At 41.4% G+C, this 18,560-nt stretch overlaps 1 protein-coding gene across 1 annotated transcript in view; it reads right to left on the bottom strand.

The window, feature by feature from the left end:
- AHI1 (Abelson helper integration site 1) overlaps positions 1-18,560 on the bottom strand; it is a 665,760-nt gene that overhangs the window by 270,625 nt on the left and 376,575 nt on the right. Inside the window, exon 17 of the mRNA XM_086925781.1 lies at positions 5,631-5,771. Within this exon, the coding sequence (XP_086781907.1) occupies positions 5,631-5,771 (141 nt within the window). The remainder of the gene's footprint in view (positions 1-5,630; positions 5,772-18,560) is intronic.

The raw sequence follows: 18,560 nt of genomic DNA, 5'->3' as shown, positions 1-18,560 counted from the left end.
TTTTTGGTTTCAATAAACTTGAACTTAAAAAAGAAAGGCAGTCACCTGAAGCCAGCAAATCACCACCTCATTTCACTATTTGATTGGACGGGGAAGTTCTCATAAACAAAATACAAGACTTGGCTGACAGAAATAATGTACTCAAAGGGATACAGACAGGCAACAGGAAGGGCCCATGTACTATTGAGCAGGTAACAAGGTTTCTCCGGATTCGTATAAAATACTCCCAACTGAAAAACGTGCACCGGTACACAACCTCCTGTCGACCTGAAGGCAGTATTTGATTTGGTCAATCAAGCTCTTCTGTGGCTGACAGAAGGGTCTACCAACAATCTCCTTGAGGCCCTGGAACATTTACACCATCCAAATTCTGCCTAACTTATATTGGATAGGGCGTGGGAAAAAGCACCAATGCATTCCCCGTCGGTGGAACCTGTTCATAAATAATGTTGGTCTTATCTTAGACAAGCTACAGCTAGGGAGGGAAAATATTGTAAGCATCTTTTTTTATAGAAGATGTAGTACTACTATCCTTAACTGAAGTGACAATGCAGTGCTCAATAAAAGCCTCCGAATTATATTGCTGTAACAAACGGTCTTACCAGTACCATTAGTAATGTTAAAACCAGGGTTAGGACCTGCCGTCTCAGGGCACTTTAACTTGTGTGGGAAACCACAGTGATGCATCACAGTTCAAGGTTGCGAGTTCCCTCTGTATTCCTTGTAGCTCATTTCTCTTATATAAAGTTGCATAAATGTGGAAAACAATAAAACCTTACGACCTCTAACTGTAGCAATGTATTCCCTCTTCTCTGGTTACTGTTTCTTTCTGGACTGGCCTGCCCATTTCAAGCATGATTGTTCTAACTCCAGGAGTTTTAATTCCAAATCCCCTCAGGAGCAACTTGGTTGCTCTGTGAATGTCCAGTGTCCCCCCATCACTTTAGTATTCAAAGTCTCAAGCAACAATATCACTGCATTAGAGAGACTGTTCTTCTAATAGAGACTTCTAGGCAAAGATACCTAACTTTGAATAGATAAAAAAAAAAGTACCTATTCAGAGGTGGATCTGTGAATGGACTCCAACCAGAAAGTCTTGAAGGACTAAGTGCTGAGTAGAGAAAATGCAACTCTCTTCAAACCTGACTGTCCAGACAATAGTGTTTCACAAACGTAAGGAGGGATACCCCCGTATCCACAAGGCAAATGTCCAGTACAGGGTCTCTCTGCATGCTAATGCAGTGATAGTAGCTTTGGCCTTGGTAGAATAACCACAAAGTAATTCTGAAGGATGCTTTTTGACCAATACATAGCAGATCTTACTACATAGCACAATTCAGTGGGAGATGATTCTCGTCTGCACAGCCTTGCCTTTTTCACTCCAAAGTACTCCATAAAGAGCTGATTGTCCACCTGGTATTCTTTGGTAAAGACCAATACAAAAGCTTAGAGCTCTCTTGAGGTCCAAATGGTGAAGCCTCCCTGCTCCTTATTATGAACAAAAATATAGAGTAAAAGAGAAAATAATTCAGGGTGGGGACTGGGTTCTCGTTGATAAAACAGGATGGGTACCTAAAGGTCTATCCAAATTTCAAATGCCTCTTCTGGTGGAAAAGGTAGGGAAACGTTCTGTATTTTTGAAGAACAGAGGTTGGTGGAATTTAAGCAATGCCATTCCAATCAAATCCACTAAGCTTCATGTTACGTGTGGATGTTTGAACGACTGTGAAAGGAATGGTGTTAAATCATATTCATAGAACTTCTTACAAAGAGACAGGATCGACAAGGTAACACATTCTGTTCAGATAAATCAGATTCACAAAGAGGGGAGCAGTGAAACTGCAAAGAAAATTGTAGTTAAATGTGATAGGAAAAGTGTATTACCAAAGAAATTTGTAATGTAAGATTTATGCGTTTTTGTTTTGTTTTGTTTTTACTGATGAACAGAGATGTTGTAGGTTAAGTTGTAGTGTATTATTATGTGTTTGACATGTGCTTCACTGCATTGTCGCTACAGCCTACCTCATTGTCATTGCATATGTTTGGATTGTCATTGTGGTCTGGAATAGAAAATGTGGGGCATGTAGTATTCTAGGGGTGACTGTTTCGAGGCATACTGAGAAGAGACTGCAGTGTAGTGCAGGGTTTCTTGTGGAGTAATAAACTTATCAAACAACTGGAAGCTTCCTCTTCGTTTATATGAACCCTACAGCATGCCACTGGTAAAAGAATGCTGAGATTAGAAGGGCCCTGGCAAGGCAGGAACTATTTCATAAACCAATACCAATTGGTTTAGAGGCTATCACAGAGGTAGCACATGCAGGGCAGAAAGTGGTATGTCAGAAGTCCAAATGTTTCTGGCACTGCAGTATCCCAGGTTGCCACATTAACCACAGGGAATCAGACATTCATGTCTTAAGTCAAACACTGGAGAGTATTTGCTTCAATTGCTAGTCGAGCATGGCGAGTGCTTCAAGAATTACCACTCCATGTTTTCAACTTAAAGGTTTTTTTTGCTATGGGGTCTTAGTTCCATGCAAGGGCTTGTAAGACAGCCTTGTTTGATGAGTACGGATAGGAATGGATAATTCGCAAGGACATAAGTAAAGAGAACTTTTTTCAAACGTGTTCCCATCATATGGGTATTTTCCAAGAGAAAATAGCTTACTAACAGTTCAGTTTGTTCCCATTAAAGCAGAGTGGTAGGCATACTGATGCGAGGCAGAGTTAACAGAAATTTTGTTTGCAGCAGCATGTGTCATGCATTTAGTTAGTAGGGCCAATGGGTTAGGGAAGTGCAGGAATTGGTGTGGGCGACTTGCTAGCGGGAGTTTAATGGCTATTTGAATAATGGATAATTGAAAAAGTACAGACAAACCCACTAGGTGGGAACTTTGCTAACACCTGAGTGTCCGGGAATGTAAGTGGATCCACATTTTTGATACTGTGAACAGGGGACTTAACGAACAGGAGGAAATTTCTAGACAAATCGGCATCTTAAATAATGGCTATTTACATCCACCTGGCACACCCCACATCTGTGTTGTGTTTCCCACTAGTCGGTCCTTCTGGCGCGTTACACTACTGATATGACCTGAGACATCTGTGTATGATCTCCGTCATTTACAGCGAATATGACTAGAGACCTCATGTTGGATCTCCGCTACACAGGGCACGTTTAATCACTGATATGACCAGAGACATCTGCGTATGATCTCCGCCGTATACAGCTGTTTGCCTTTCTTGGGTATGACTAGAGACATCTGTTTATGGTCTCCATCATACGCAGCTTTTTAACTGTACTGTAAATATCATTGTCGTTTTTATGTGTTATGTGATTCTACTTGGCAACACAACAATAGGGCTTTTTACGAGCTTCTGATCACGCCAATTATTGTAATTATTCCTGTCACTCTGTGATTTCTAATTAGGCACAATGGGGCTTTTACTATGTTGTAAATGTATTACTCCTGCCATGCCGTGATTTTTTGGGAAAGGGCCCCCATATCCCACGAGACCGGATACTGAGTCTTTTTACTCTTTATTTTCTGTGAGCGCATCAAGCCACAGCCTGAGCTCCCGGTTATCGCATGCACACGGTGCTTCTTATACCGGTTGAAACCGCCACTCTGTCTCCACACCAGCGAGGCCGACGGATGCGGCGCTCGCCTCGGAAGCTTTTTCTCGATATACTAAGGTATTTTCCAACCTGATGGGACATTAACCGCTATTTTTACCTGCTGGCAGCGCACAGTTAACAGGGACACGGTCAGCCAATTGAATCTTTTCCTTTCTCTGACAGGTTTATGACATTCATGATTACGACCAAATACGCCCCCACGCCGTCTCTCCACACAGCGGGTGATTCGGACCGAGTTTAATGTTTGTCTTTAGTTAGTGTACATGTCGTTTGAATTGTTTTGTCTAAACGTCGTCTCTTGCTTTCCAACAGTACAGGGGAACGTCTTCTCAATCCAACCACGGGATTAAATACAGATGTATGACTAATCCATTATTGGTTACTCACCTGAACATTCCTTGCTGAGCCCCATTTTCATAACTTTTTATGTATTTTTATTCACTAAGGCACTTTTTAATCATACATGGGCACTCTCAACCCATCCAGGGGATTTAATACCGATGTATGGCTAATCCATTATTGGTTACTCACCTGAACATTCCTTGGTGAGCCCTGTTTATAACTTTTTATTCACTAAGGTACTTTTTAATCATACATAGGCACTCTCAACCCAACCACAGAATTTAATACCGATGTAGGACTAATCCATTATTGGTTACTCACCTGAACATTCCTTGGCGAGCCCCATTTCTTATTCACTAAGGCACTTTTCAATCATACATAGGCACCCTTAGCTTGGATTTATTTCATCAAGCACGGAAAACTTCATCTGAAATTTCTGGGTTATTTTCAGACACCCCTTGCCCCCGTCCTGAGGAAGACCCGCCGCTGAGGACTACATTCACCCTTATACCACAGGGTCGAAACGTCGACGCCCCCCAAATAGGCCGGCACCCTACATCTGACCCCCTACACCTGTAACACAGATAAGGTTACACTGTGAGAACAACAGTCTAACTAAGAATATTACATAAAACTGTACATATAGGGGCAGGCCTGGATTTTGAAAATATGCTGAAAATATTGGAATCTCCGTTTGTAGGTAACAACTGTTTTCTTTGTTCTTTTCTTTACTCTCTCTCACAAGAGCACTGATCTTTCACACAACCCCACCTCCTTTTTCTGATGATAACCATGTACATATATATTTTTCTGAATTAACTGTGTGGGCTCTATGAAATGATTATAATTTTTGATTGAGTAATAAATTGTGTTATTAATCATTACTATAGTGGCCTCAAAGATTGATCTTTTGTCTATTTTTCGATTGACTATAACACTGTATGTGCCTTTTGGAAGTAGATCCCTTGAAATATTCAATGCTACGACTTAATTTCTTGTTACGTTAGTCTACGACCACTGTTTTTCTTGTACGGGAGTTTAATGGCAGCAGTTGCAACAAATGGGTTACCTGGTAAAACTATGTATCCGAAAAACAGATAGGCCAGATTGTGAAGGGTTGGCAAAGCCCTAGGGCAGGTACATCGTCACCTTGGGTCAACCAAGGGCATCCTGCAGTACAGAACGAAGTTTAGCGATCTGGTCATTGGGATAATCATCTGCTGTCGCTCCCCAAATTTAACCCCAAAGCCCCCACCATCTAGGTGGGGAATTTTAACAGGTAAACCAACATTCGGGTTGAGAGGGTTGTTTTCCCTATGATCAGATGCCAGTAACATGAAGCGTGCATAACTGTTATTGTGTCACCTCTAGGTTACCTTTTTTCTTCACTTTCTTTTTGTATGTGGATTGTGTTGGCACATAAGAACTCAACATACAGATAATAGCTCTGCCGCCGCCATCATACCACCACAAAGGGCAGCCACACACAAAAACATGATGCTTTCTCACTTGCATTTCTTTTAGAATTTAGGAAAAATTGGTCTTGATAGTAAACTTTGCCAATGAATACTATTTCAAGACTAGCTTAATTGAAAACAACAGTTCAATTGTTCTCTGAAATAGTTTCAGGAAAAGCAAGAATACGCACCTTTGTGATCATAAATATACACAAGTATGGGCTGGCTTTGTCCAAAGGCACAAAAGGCTACCATGTGTTCAAGAGGATGAAAGGCAACATCTCGAAGCGGTGACGTATAGGATAGATCCGAATACTTTGCGACCTGGTCCCCTAGAAGAGAAGACACATTTAGTGATGCACATAAAAACTATCAACCTGTTTCTATGGCAGTGCATTGGTGCAAATTTTTAATTTAGTAGTGCATAAGTAGCTGCAACGAACCCGTTGATACCAATAGATTGATTGATTCTTAATTTTTCAATTAATTAAAATCATTAAAATATACTACATTTTCCATGTGTGGAGAAGAAAGGAAAAAGAAAAAAGTTTTGAATTCATAACCGCCAAGTGCACTCCAACTCGGGTAACTAGGTTTACTACAAACTGTAAAATCGCAAAAGCAATAGTCTGAACTAGAACTAAAGTGCTGGTGGGTAAGGATGGCATCTACGTCTGGGAACCCAGTTTACACGACCTTTAGGCGAACCCTTTGCCCAATAAATTAGTGTTCATTTACAAAGCTAAACAAAAACTTTATGTCAGCTGCCTCAGCATTGGTTTTGACTAAACATATAAAACAACATGATTTTCCTCGTTTCGGTGCAGGGTACGTGGGTTGACTTGTCTGACATGCTGGTTTAGTCCTCTAGTCTTGATCGCTTTTGTTCCCTTGTGTGCCTGGAGTTTGTGTTGAGAGAAATCTAAAGCAGGACTCTGATTATGTTATGGGCACAGGACTGTTATTTTGCTTTGTAAGCTGCTTGGTCATTGTCACTCAAGCTTGGTGGCCAACTAATTGCAGCTTGTGACTTTAAGGGTTTGTGTCAGTGCAGCCCGAATTGCTTCTATGAATTTCCCTAGTGACCACAATTTGTGCTATGTTGGCGGAGAAGCACAGGGCTGAGACTTCTCTGCAGTGTCTAAAGCTGTGAGACCTGCAAATTGGGAGTACCAAGTAGTGGCGCTCTCTTGCCATCTTTGAGCAGCAGCACAGCAGGTGAAGCCAAGATTCACGTTGGTAGTTACATAGACGACAAGCAGTTGAGTTGTTTTGCCGAGCCCAGGATGGATTGAAGTCCACGATGGGCAGTGCGAGAAGTCTCATGTAGGTGATTCTTTTCGGGCCAGCACTGTCAAGGTTTGCTCAAAGTATGGCTGAGGTTTTCCAAGTATATATGAAACGTCCAGTGTAGAAAGATTCGGTTGGCAGTGTAAACTTTCCAGGTCACTTTCAAATGATATTTTCTTAACCTGTACGTCTTTGTCCAGGCTGTGGCCGGGATTTCCTGGTTATTCAGATTATGCTGATTTTTAACTTCTATTTCAAGTAGACTTGTAGCTTCTGTCAAATGTACCTGCCATGGGGAACCAGCCTCTTCAAAAATTGTATTAATTTGAGCTTTCAGTGAGGGTGCTGAGGCACACAAAGTACTAATGTACTGTTGTATTATGTCCTCTGAGCAATTGATATCCGAGCAGGCGATTCCCATCTCCAGTCTCACTCTGGCTCAACTGGTTTGTCGGCGGAAGAGTTAGAACCTTCTTGTAAGCAGAGATTTGGAGGTTGATAAGGAACTTGTTGAAAGAGCTGGGAAATACTAGATGACTGTGATTAAGAGAGGGAACAAGTTTTGCTCTAAGAACTTTCAGGATGGGTTCTACAGTCGGACTGTGAAGTCGCTGGTTTTGGGCATTTCAGACTGTAAATGATGCCAGCCCCTTACCTCCTAGGTGTTTTAGATCGGCCACTGGTTTTGCCCCTTCTGATAGCCTGATGCCAAGATAGTTGTAACTTGTGCATGTTTTAATTTGCAGGTCGCCTAGGTACTATTGAGCTGTTTTCTTTGGCTCGTAATTACTAAAGATGACTATCTTGGTCTTCTCCTGGTTTACCATGAGGTTGTTCTTTTGATTATACCTGTGGAGAGCATTTAGGGCTTTCTGTAGACCATACAATTCTCCCCGAGCACTCCAACTTGTATTCAAAACAAAGTTTTCAAAAATCCAAAGTATAAGTCCAAATTCGGCACAGTTACAGATCCGTAGTCCATATAATAATCAATAACTCTGATCCTTTCAATCAAGGTTGGTTTAATTCATGGTAGTTCTTGTCTCCAAGTTCATAGTAAAAGAATTTTTTATGTATCTCAATGATAATGATGTGAACCTAAGCTTTACTACACAATATAATCAGGAGAGGATTTCATTTTTGGATATTGAACTATACATAAGAGACAGTAGACTGTGTAGTAGGTTATACAGAAAGGAAACTAGTTGCAACTCAGGTTTGCATGCACAAAGTTGTCACCCGAGAAGCCAGATTCATAAGATACCATTCGGTGAAATGGTGCGGGCAAGGAGAAATTGCTCGGAGGAGAATGACTTCATGTTGAATCTGTCCGATATCTCGAACAGATTCAAAGCAAGGGGTTATGAACATAACACTGTAAACAAAGCAAGAAGAAGAGCATGTGGCCTTGATAGGACACAGACACTTTTACCCAAAAGGAAAAATACTAAACAGAAGGAACAAATTCGTATGATCACACATTATAATGTTGGGAGCTACAAGCTTTACTCTATACTCAACCGGTACTGGCATTGACTGAGGGCAGATAAGGACCTTTTGCCTTTTATAGGGGAAAGACCCAGCATTACATTTAGAAAGGGCAACACACTTGCTAACGCGGTTAGTCCGAGTTACCCCATTGGGGGGTCGGAGATTTGGTTAAGAAATAAGATGAAAGGTTTTTACAAGTGTGGACGCTGTAACTCCTGTAGATGGGCAAAGAAGAAAGTTACAAGCTTTTGCTACAATGGATCTGATACATATGAGATTGGAACTTTTATTAATTGTGATACTACATATGTAGTGTATGTGTTGGTCTGTTCATGTGGTAAAATATATGTGGGCAGCACAATAAGGAGACTTTGAGACAGGATAATGGAGCATATCAGAGCCTGGAAAAATGGGGATACAAGATATCCCATTGCGGCACATGCCGTCCGGAATTGTGATAACAGGGAGGAGCATGTCATTAGCTTTCATGGAATCGGACATGATTACCCAGACCCTAGAGGAGGTAATAGACAGCTGAAACTGAGGAGAAATGAAGTTATGTGGTTGATGAAACTGAAAGCTGTGGTACTAGGTTTGAACAACGACCATGAGTATCAATATTTTCTGGGAAATGATTGAGTACGATACTTATTACATGATGTAATGTGCTTTGTAACAAGAACTGTATTTGATGTAATGGTCTTGGTAGAACAATTGGATTTAACCGCGTTAGCCTAATCTGAAAATCTGTTTAAGTACACATGAAATTGTTATGGATTAATGAAACAAGGGATGATATGGCCACTTTATGTGAATTGTTCAATCTTTGAATATACATGGTAACTGTGGCATTAGGCAATACTGTGTATGAGTTTGACTGATACTATTTGAGAAACAATAACTGTATTTCTATTTCTCGTTTCCTGTTCTGCTTTTATACAACTTTCCTTTCATTTCTTGTCTTTTTTATCTTTCCGTATGACATGGCTTTGGGAACCTAATTATAATAGCACTTTGAGATGATTTGTTTAGAAAAGGTACGGATAACAGGCATATAAGTTCTTGACTAAATTCAACGCGGAAATTGTACTGCCTATATGGGACACTGACAATCTTTTAGTTAAGTGCATTAGCAGATTGGTATACAACCTACTATCGCGTTAGTAGTATTATGAAAGCTATACGGTGTTTTAAGACTGTCGGGCTATGAGTATAACGAGATAGGAATACATAACCTATTAGAATCAGAGGTGATACTATATTTGCGATAGATGCAAATTAGGGATATTGGTGGTGTATGATTGGTATTGTGAGAATTTACACGGAGCTAAACCAATGTTACGAGTTTTGAAGGTGACACTGTATCTACGGTAGACGGAAATTACGGATACCGATATTGAGTTACTAATTTTGATTTCAATCATGTGGGAGTAGTTTATTAACAGAGGATGTCTGTATGAATTACTCAGTATGCTGTAAAATATAGGTATTATACGATTCACGCGATTAACCATTACAAGATGGCGCCGGATGGTAAAACACTTTAAATAGGTATTCTAAGATGGCGCTGGTGTAGGACGCCGATTACGGAGCGGTAACTGTGGATAGACGGACCCGCGAAAAGATATTGGTTTGTGTAATAATATCTGTTACGAAACCCAGTAAAATGGGTACTCTAAGTTGATTCTGGTACTAAGTACACCTTCTCTCCTTTAAATGTTTACTTTAGATCGTGATTTGTAGAAACCGAGTTAGGTGGATATAGTGAAGAAGACTTGCTCTCTGAACATAATTTGGGAGTATGGGGTTAATCGAGCATGAATGTGACGGAATGATCCCTACAATATGTGATAGTATGATTTCTAATAACTAATTGGAGATCCTGGGATGTTTTGATTTTAGGATCGGCATGTTATACTGAAACTTTACATTTAAATAGCAGATGGAAAGAGAATTTGGCGATGGACATTGAGATTACGGTAAATCTCGAATAATCACATATATGTTTGTGATGGCGAAAGTTAAAATTATAAGTAGGAAATATTGGGTGTATTTCAACCTACATTAGTATAAATAAAGTGGGGCGGCTGTTTAATGGAAAGGTGATATGTTAAGGTATTTTGGAGAGGCGCATAGATGGGCTCTTTTGGGCACTGACCCGTACGTTTTGGTTGCAGGATGATATACTATTGTATTTATGAAGGGAGCTAGATGGACAGCTCTTGCTTTTTCTGTGATATTCACACTTATTTTGGTGAAGGTTGACTTGAGGCATGTACACCTACTCGGGTGATGTGTTTTATTGGTTATTGTTGGTTTCACTCTTTCTTTCACGGGTTCCTTATGACTAAATTGAGTTTAGTTATACTATGTATCTATATGAAACTATATTTATGTTCATTTATATTATGATTTGCAGCCCTGATGAAGTCAATGTGTGCTTATTGACACGACGAAACACGTGTTGGCTGCTTATTTTGCTGACTACTGTCTGTGAACAACTATGAACTTGGAGACAAGAACTACCATGAATTAAACCAACCTTGATTGAAAGGATCAGAGTTATTGATTATTATATGGACTACGGATCTGTAACTGTGCCGAATTTGGACTTATACTTTGGATTTTTGAAAACTTTGTTTTGAATACAAGTTGGAGTGCTCTGGGAGAATTGTATACTTTTGTAGACCTACTTTGTGGGTTGTGGTGGGTATTTGGTGACCGCACCTCTCCTCCTAGAAGCACCAGAAATATATTGGCGTATTGTAACTTCCATTTATTTTGCAGAGCGCCCTATTACCTGGGTTACAGATTTCTTGATTTCTTTCTGTAGACCAGTTTGCATGCGATCCATTATTACAATATTGTCGGCATACTGAAGGATTTGGAGCCGCACTTTCCCCAGCCTTGGTGTTAGTCAACATGCGCCTTCCAGGGCTTTTCCCAGGTCTGCTGTGTAAAGATAAGAGAGAAGGGGGCAAGGACAAAGCCTGGTTTCAGGCCGTTGTTGGTTGGAACATCAGCTGTTACAGTAGATTGGCTGGTTTTTATGCAGACCCAGGTCCCCTGATAAAGTGCTGTTATTGCCTTTAGAAGCTGTTGGGGGTTTCCCCATGAGTCTTGTTTTCCCCACAGTTTACCTCGATCCACCAGGTCAAACGCTGCACTGTAGTCCACAAAACAGCAGAAGAGAGGTAATTGTGCTGGCTGTGTAGCTCGGTGTGACAGGTGACCCAATACTAAAATGTTTTTCGTAGTGGAGCTATCAGGCATAAAACTAGATTGAAAGAGGGGACGGATGTTGTTATCTTTTGCCCTGGCTTCTAGTTCTTTCAATAGTATTCTTGCATACGCTTTTGCTTCTATGTCTAATAGAGCAATAGGGCGGTAGTTTTCTGGTCATTTTTATTGATACCAATAATTAAGAAAGATCCATTAAAGGCAAATTATTTCCTACACAAGTACTGTACTTATGTGAGATCCTGCCTTCCCTATGACCCCTCGACCCTGTAAGCTCTCTGATGTACTGGTCTTCTCCTTCTGTATTACCCTATGAATATGTAAGCACTCTGATACCCTCATGTGTCAAGTTCGCGCTCTATAAAACCTTAAAATAAATAAATAAATAAATAAAGTACATTTTGTTATTTTTTTTTACCTGCTCTGAAAATGGACTGCCAGACACTATTTTAAAAATTAGATTTATACAAAATATAGCAACGTCTTAATGGGATGCTCTGAAACCAATGGAAGTTAATGACTATTTTGTCAGAAACAGATTCCAAAAACACGCATGTCTCACCGCAGACAATGGTAAACTAGGTTTACAGAAGATATTCATGGCACAATTCACAAAATGAAATTAAAATGTGAAGAAATACTACTGTGTAAATTTACACTTTGTAGTTATATTAATACTTTTAGAAGGGTTGAGGGACTGGGTATTGTAGCTACATTTAGAAGTGTAAAGTTACCACTGTTAACTTTTCACACGTAGGCAAATGTCATTGCCACATAGGTAGAGTTCATCCTCCGGTAAAGTATAAGAAAAAGTATGAAAAAAAACTATTAAACTATATAACATTTTTTTACGTTAAATCTCAATATATATAAATATATTACCTACTGGCGGTCGCCAGTAGGTAGTTATAGTTAGGATTTTTTTCAATGCAAAATCTCAAAATTCTATTGTGAATAACTTTGGCGCCGGTTGACGAATCTGCCTGAAAAGTTCCTCAAATTTGCCTCGCAGTGCTACGGTCCTTCCTTGAAAGTTTGGGGGGGATTCGTCAAGCGGGGGCCGAGATAAAAGGGGGTCCCAAAACGTGTTTTCTCCATGTTGATTTCCATAGGGGGGTCGAACTCACTTTTAGCCCGAACGGCTGAATGAATTTCCACCAAACTTGGCAAAATTGTAGGGACTGGTAGCCCGATGTGCCTTTGCTATGTCTCAAGATATGTGCTCCAGTGGATTTGGAGTAATTTAGGTTCCAAAAAATATATATATCTATGGCAGCGCCCCGGTACGCGCACCGGGGAGCGCAGAGTGCGCGATACGCGAGGTGCGCACGGAAAGCCGATAAACATTCGAACAGTCCGGACCGGCCGCCATCTTGTGTCTCGGTAGGATAGAGACACAAGAGGTGGAAAAAAAAAGGGGGGAAATGACCATAAGGAGGCAGGGTAGACCCCTGCTGACCCCCTAGGTTTGATGTGGGGGCTATAAAAGGGCCCCGCTGTGCAAAATATATATATATTGTTTTGATTTGCGCGGGGGGGGGGAGTGCCCGGCACGCGCACAGGGGACCAGACCGGGGAGCGGCCCATAAGGAAGGAAGAATGACAGAGTTTTTTAAAAATGTAGCCTTTTTTAATAAATTGGAGGTAGTTCTAAAAAGAACTGTTTTCTTTTTTCTTTTTGCAGTTTTATATTTTTTTTATTGTTTTTTTAACATTTTTTTATACTTTTTTGGGTTTTCTGAACAGTTTTTTTGTTGTTGTATTTTTCATGGGGAGAAACGAAAAAACAGGGAATTGAAAATGGCTCAACTGGAAAAAGAAAAAAAAAGAAAAAATTAGGGTTTTTTGGGGCATTTGTGGTTGTCCCCAGTAAGGACGATGAGCTTTATGCTCAGTTCACCATAGGAGATGGTCTTACCACAATGAATACATGTTATTCGGAAATCCGCAAACCGTGGCTGAATGCAAGGGATCGTCTCCCTTGCCTCTGGTCCCGACAGAGTGGGTTGCTTTCTTTTAGAGGTGGTGCTTGTAGATAGGGGAGGGTTACTGGCCAGTTCCCTCATCTCTGCAGCAGAATAGTTGATCGGATGCCTGCGCTGCATGTGTCTAATCATTGTGTTGTTTCCGAAAGAATATTTTTTATTTGGGTTCCCCCTTGAAAGTTCCATGCCACAGATTAGGCAAGTCACCTTGGCCACATTTACTTTTTTCTTGCCCTCTGGAATCGAAAAAAAACTCCCATACAATGTGTGGTCCTGGCTGGTATGGGGTATTGTGTTCTTCCAGCCATCTTCTCCCATCCTCCTCCTCCTCCTCCTCCTCCACCTCCTCCTCCTCTTCCTCCTCTTGTTGACCACCAATGTAATCTTGTGGTAGTCCTCTTGGTGGTTGTGGTGGTGGTGGTGGTGCAGATGCTCCAGCTGCTGCTGCTACTGTAGCCATTTCTCAATGAATGAAAGATTGCAAAACAGGTCTTCCTAAGTCGAAGGACAAAGTCAGAATAAGGAAAAAAGGTGGGGTCTTTCATCATTTGGAAAAAAAAGGCATGAACCAATGAAAAGTGTTATTTTCAGGTCACAAGACCAGGGATTTCATCATTATGAAACCAAAACTGTTCTGCAGCAATAAAAAGTGTTATTTTCAGGTCACATGACCGACGCGCTTACGCGGCGCGCGCCCCGGATCGCGTCGCGTAAACGCGTCGAATGTTTACGTTGCGCGATCGTAATCGCTCGAGTGCTTCCGGGTGCGCTTACGCCGTGCGTATCACGTGGACGCGGCTACGCGATACGTCACGATGATGCTATGTTATGTTATGTTATAGCCGTACTTTTTGAGCGCACGGCTACCCCAAGGGGTGTCCCGGCGCTTTAGCAAAGAGGCCTGAGAAACCTAGATACAAAAGACAGAAACGCAACGGTCACAATGATTACTAGGAGAAGAGCACGGTCTTCAACTCCTTCCTAAAAGCTAGGAGGTTATTAGCTTTACGGAGGGAGAGAGGGAGCTCATTCCAAATACGAGCTGCCACATATTGAAAAGACCGACCTCCCATCCGGGCTCGTTTAACAGCAGGTACAACCATTTTGGCCAAATCGGCTGACCGCAACATCCTCCGCGGAACATAGAAAGCGATGCGCTTCCTGATGTAGTTGGGGCCAACAGAGTGGAGGGCTTTGAAAGCCAGCGTGAGGATTTTAAACCTGATTCTGCTAGAAATAGGTAGCCAGTGCAGCCTATTTAGCAGTAATGGAGGCACTGGCTCTCCTTGGCAGGCCAAATATGGCTCTGGCCGCCGAATTTTGGACAATTTGCAATCTAGACAGAAGGTACTTAGGCAGGCCTGCAAAGAGCGCATTTGCGTAGTCAAAACGAGACCACACAAGCGCCTGGACCACCGTCTTGCGATATTGCAGGGAGAGCACTGGGAGGAATTTCCTGAGCATCTTAAGGATGCCGAAGCATTTCCCAGATAGCCCCAGAACATGGGGTCGGAAAGAGAGGTCGTCATCAAACACCACTCCAAGGTTTTTCACTTGGGATGATGATTTCTCAGGAGGGAACATGTCCTGGGGCCACCATGACTTCCAGTCAGGATCGGGGGCACAGCCGAAAAAAAGCAGCTCAGACTTATCCGAGTTGCATTTCAGGCTGTGCCGCTGAAACCACGCACAGACTGCACTCAGACAGTCTTTGATTCTGTCGCCGTCAAAGACCTCTTCCTTCCTGCAGGTAAACAGGAGCTGGGTGTCATCAGCGTATGAGATGACCCGGGCCCCAAAAGCCTCCGCTACCTTCGCCAGAGGGGCCATGTAGATGTTAAAGATGGTGGGGCTCAAAATGGACCCTTGAGGCACCCCAACCTCTAGCGATGGCATTACCGCGGAGAACGGAGGTGCCCAGATCACCTGTCGACGGTCGGCTAGAAAGGATTGAAACCAATCCAACACCGTCCCCCGCAGTCCTATCTCCCTGAGTCTTAAAAGGAGACCTGCGTGTGGGAAGGTGTCGAAAGCCGCCAACAGGTCCAGCATGACTAACATAGCCTTTCCCCCGCGATCGAGCGTCTCCCTGATGGCGTCGGACACCTCAACGAGGGCTGTCTCTGTGCTAAAATTAGCACGGAAACCAGATTGAGAATCATGGAGCAAGTTGTTATTCTCAATAAAGGTGGTAAGAGTATGCTGAACATGTTTCTCAACCACCTTCGCCAGAGCAGGGAGGAGGGAGATCGGTCTATAGTTAGCCAGCTGCAAGGGATCTAGCAGAGGTTTTTTGATCAGCAGCAGAATGAGTGCGTGTTTCCATTCTCGAGGTACCAACCCGGAGCTCAATGACAAATTGAGCAAGGGATTCAGCAAGCTGTTTACTGCCGAAGCCACCCTGGCCAGACACTTAGCTGGACAAGCGTCCAAAGGTGATCCGGATTGAAGCCGGGATAGCAGCTTGAGCGATGATTCACAGGACAGCTGGGGGAAGACAGATAGCGTGGGCCCGGACTCAACCTCCGAAGATGGTGTCGACCTCCATTTGCAACCTGAGGCATCAGCATATACGGGAGGATCCACAGGAGGGAAGGAGTCTTGAATCTTTATAATTTTTGTGACAAAAAAGTCGGCAAGCTGCCTAATCCACTCTTCAGTATGAGAGTGTGAGAGGGCACCTGCAGCTGGATCAACAAACTCTTTCACAATTCTGAACAATTCCCTACTCATGTTGTCAGCTTGGTCTATTCTATGCTCGAGATAATCCTTTTTGGCTTCAGCAATCTGTTTGTGGTACAGTTTTATGACACCACGGTACTTGATTTTCTCCACAGAATCGTACTTACGACGCCAGAGTCTTTCCCCCTTTTTACAGTCTTGGCGCATTTTTCGTAGTGTGGAGGTAAACCAAGGAGCGGAGTCATGGCAGGGGGCTGTTCTAGCTGACTTCAATGGGGCTAGCTCCTCAAATCTTGCTTGCAACCAGTTCTGAACCAAAATTAGGTCAGTATCAAGCATCAAATGATGTTTTCGTTCGCGGCAATAGCGCTAACGGGACGCTCTCCGGAACGCACCCTGGGGCGCTTCAAAAGACTACGCTTTCCGGGGCGCTCACCGTGGCGCGCCCCGGGAGCGCTTCAGGGTAAAAATAAAAAACAAAATATATACATTAAAAAAATTGTTTAAAATACAAATAAAATATAGGATTCAATCATTTTCAAAAATATTACATTTCATAGCTATAGACATTTGCTATTAACAAAATTTTGAAATTCAAAGAAAAAAACATAGATTTGGGGCCTTATATATAGATAGGAATTAGCATTTAAAAAACCTATGAAATTCACTGAAAAAACCATAGGTTTCACACCAGTTATAGTTAGGAATTAGCATTTAAAAAACCTATGAAATTCACTGAAAAAACCATAGGTTTCACATCCGGTATAGTTAGGAATTAGCATTTAAAAAAACCTATTAAATTCACTGAAAAAAACATAGGTTTCACACCAGTTATAGTTAGCTGGAAATTTTACTGACATAAAACCATTGAAATTCCCACGTTATAGTTAGTTGGACTCACTATAACTTGCGCGCCTGCAATGCACTGCTGATGACGTCACATATTACATCACTCATGACATGGTCAGTGACATCACTCATGACATCACTGATGACACCATCCTTGTGACAGAGTGACAGACCTCCTTTCAGTGTAATGTAACCCTTGAAACACATATTCAAAAATAGAAACTAACATTTTAAAAAAAATGGAGATACCATACCAGTTACAACAACCAATTCAGTAATTCCACCATCTATATACACATCCTCTCATTCTGCAACAGTTCTATATACTCACTCATACATATACTCACTCATCATATGTAGTGATACACATATACATCCTGTTACACACCGACAGTCATCCAAAAGTTACTCACACACATACTCACACATGCAAATAAACTATTGAACATCAATTTATTTGAATATACAGCTATACACACACTAGCACATTACTTCTAAGGAAACTTACACATACTTACTCTCTTAAACAATCACTTATAGAAACACATACTTATTTAAACAGGAACTCTTTCAATGTCTCACTCTCACATATACTCACTTATATACATTAATACTCACATATACTAGATTAAAACATATATAATTACTGATAAAGACACTAGTGAGACAGTCATTCACTCACTAACACACATATATACACACACATCCACCCATACAGTCCTGCACATATGCTGTCTTCAAAAGACATAGAAACAGTGAGTCAATCATTGATGCATCTGTGTGTTGAGTAACACCCCCACCAAGCCATACAGACACTCATACTGATACTAAAACAAAATCTAATAACCCATATACACAGACATGTAGCTACTCACCAACCCATGCAGCCACTTATACACAAAGTGAAACACTGATACAAACATTTAAATATTTAAACAATACTCGCAAACAATAAGCCAGTTAACCAATCAATTTTTTTTTTATAAAACATCCATTAACACCCGTATTTAATCATTTATTCTTCCATGGTCCTTTTTCATATACATATATGAAACATATTTATTTTTCAGAAAGACACACATTCACTGGATGGTGTCATCAGTGATGTCATGAGTGATGTCACTGACCATGTCATGAGTGATGTAATATGTGACGTCATCAGCAGTGCATTGCAGGCGCGCAAGTTATAGTGAGTCCAACTAACTATAAAGTGGGAATTTCAATGGTTTTATGTCAGTAACATTTCCAGCTAACTATAACTGGTGTGAAACCTATGGTTTTTTCAGTGAATTTAATAGTTTTTTTAAATGCTAATTCCTAACTATAACGGATGTGAAACCTATGGTTTTTTCAGTATATATATATATATATATATATATATATATATATATATATATATACAAAGCAATATCTGTTCGCCAGTCGAGACCACAGAAGGTAAGGACCACCACACGACTTCCTGAGTGTTAAAACGAGCTTTTATTATCCATTTTAGCAGTTTCAGCAGGCATGACGCGTTTCGGGCAGGGACTGCCCTTGATCACATAAAGGAAATGCAGTTGTGGTCACTTTAAATAGAGCACA

This window comes from Lissotriton vulgaris, chromosome 6 (assembly GCF_964263255.1).
Source record: "Lissotriton vulgaris chromosome 6, aLisVul1.2, whole genome shotgun sequence".
NCBI lineage: Eukaryota > Metazoa > Chordata > Amphibia > Caudata > Salamandridae > Lissotriton > Lissotriton vulgaris.
This window is presented reverse-complemented; position numbering and strand designations above follow the sequence as displayed.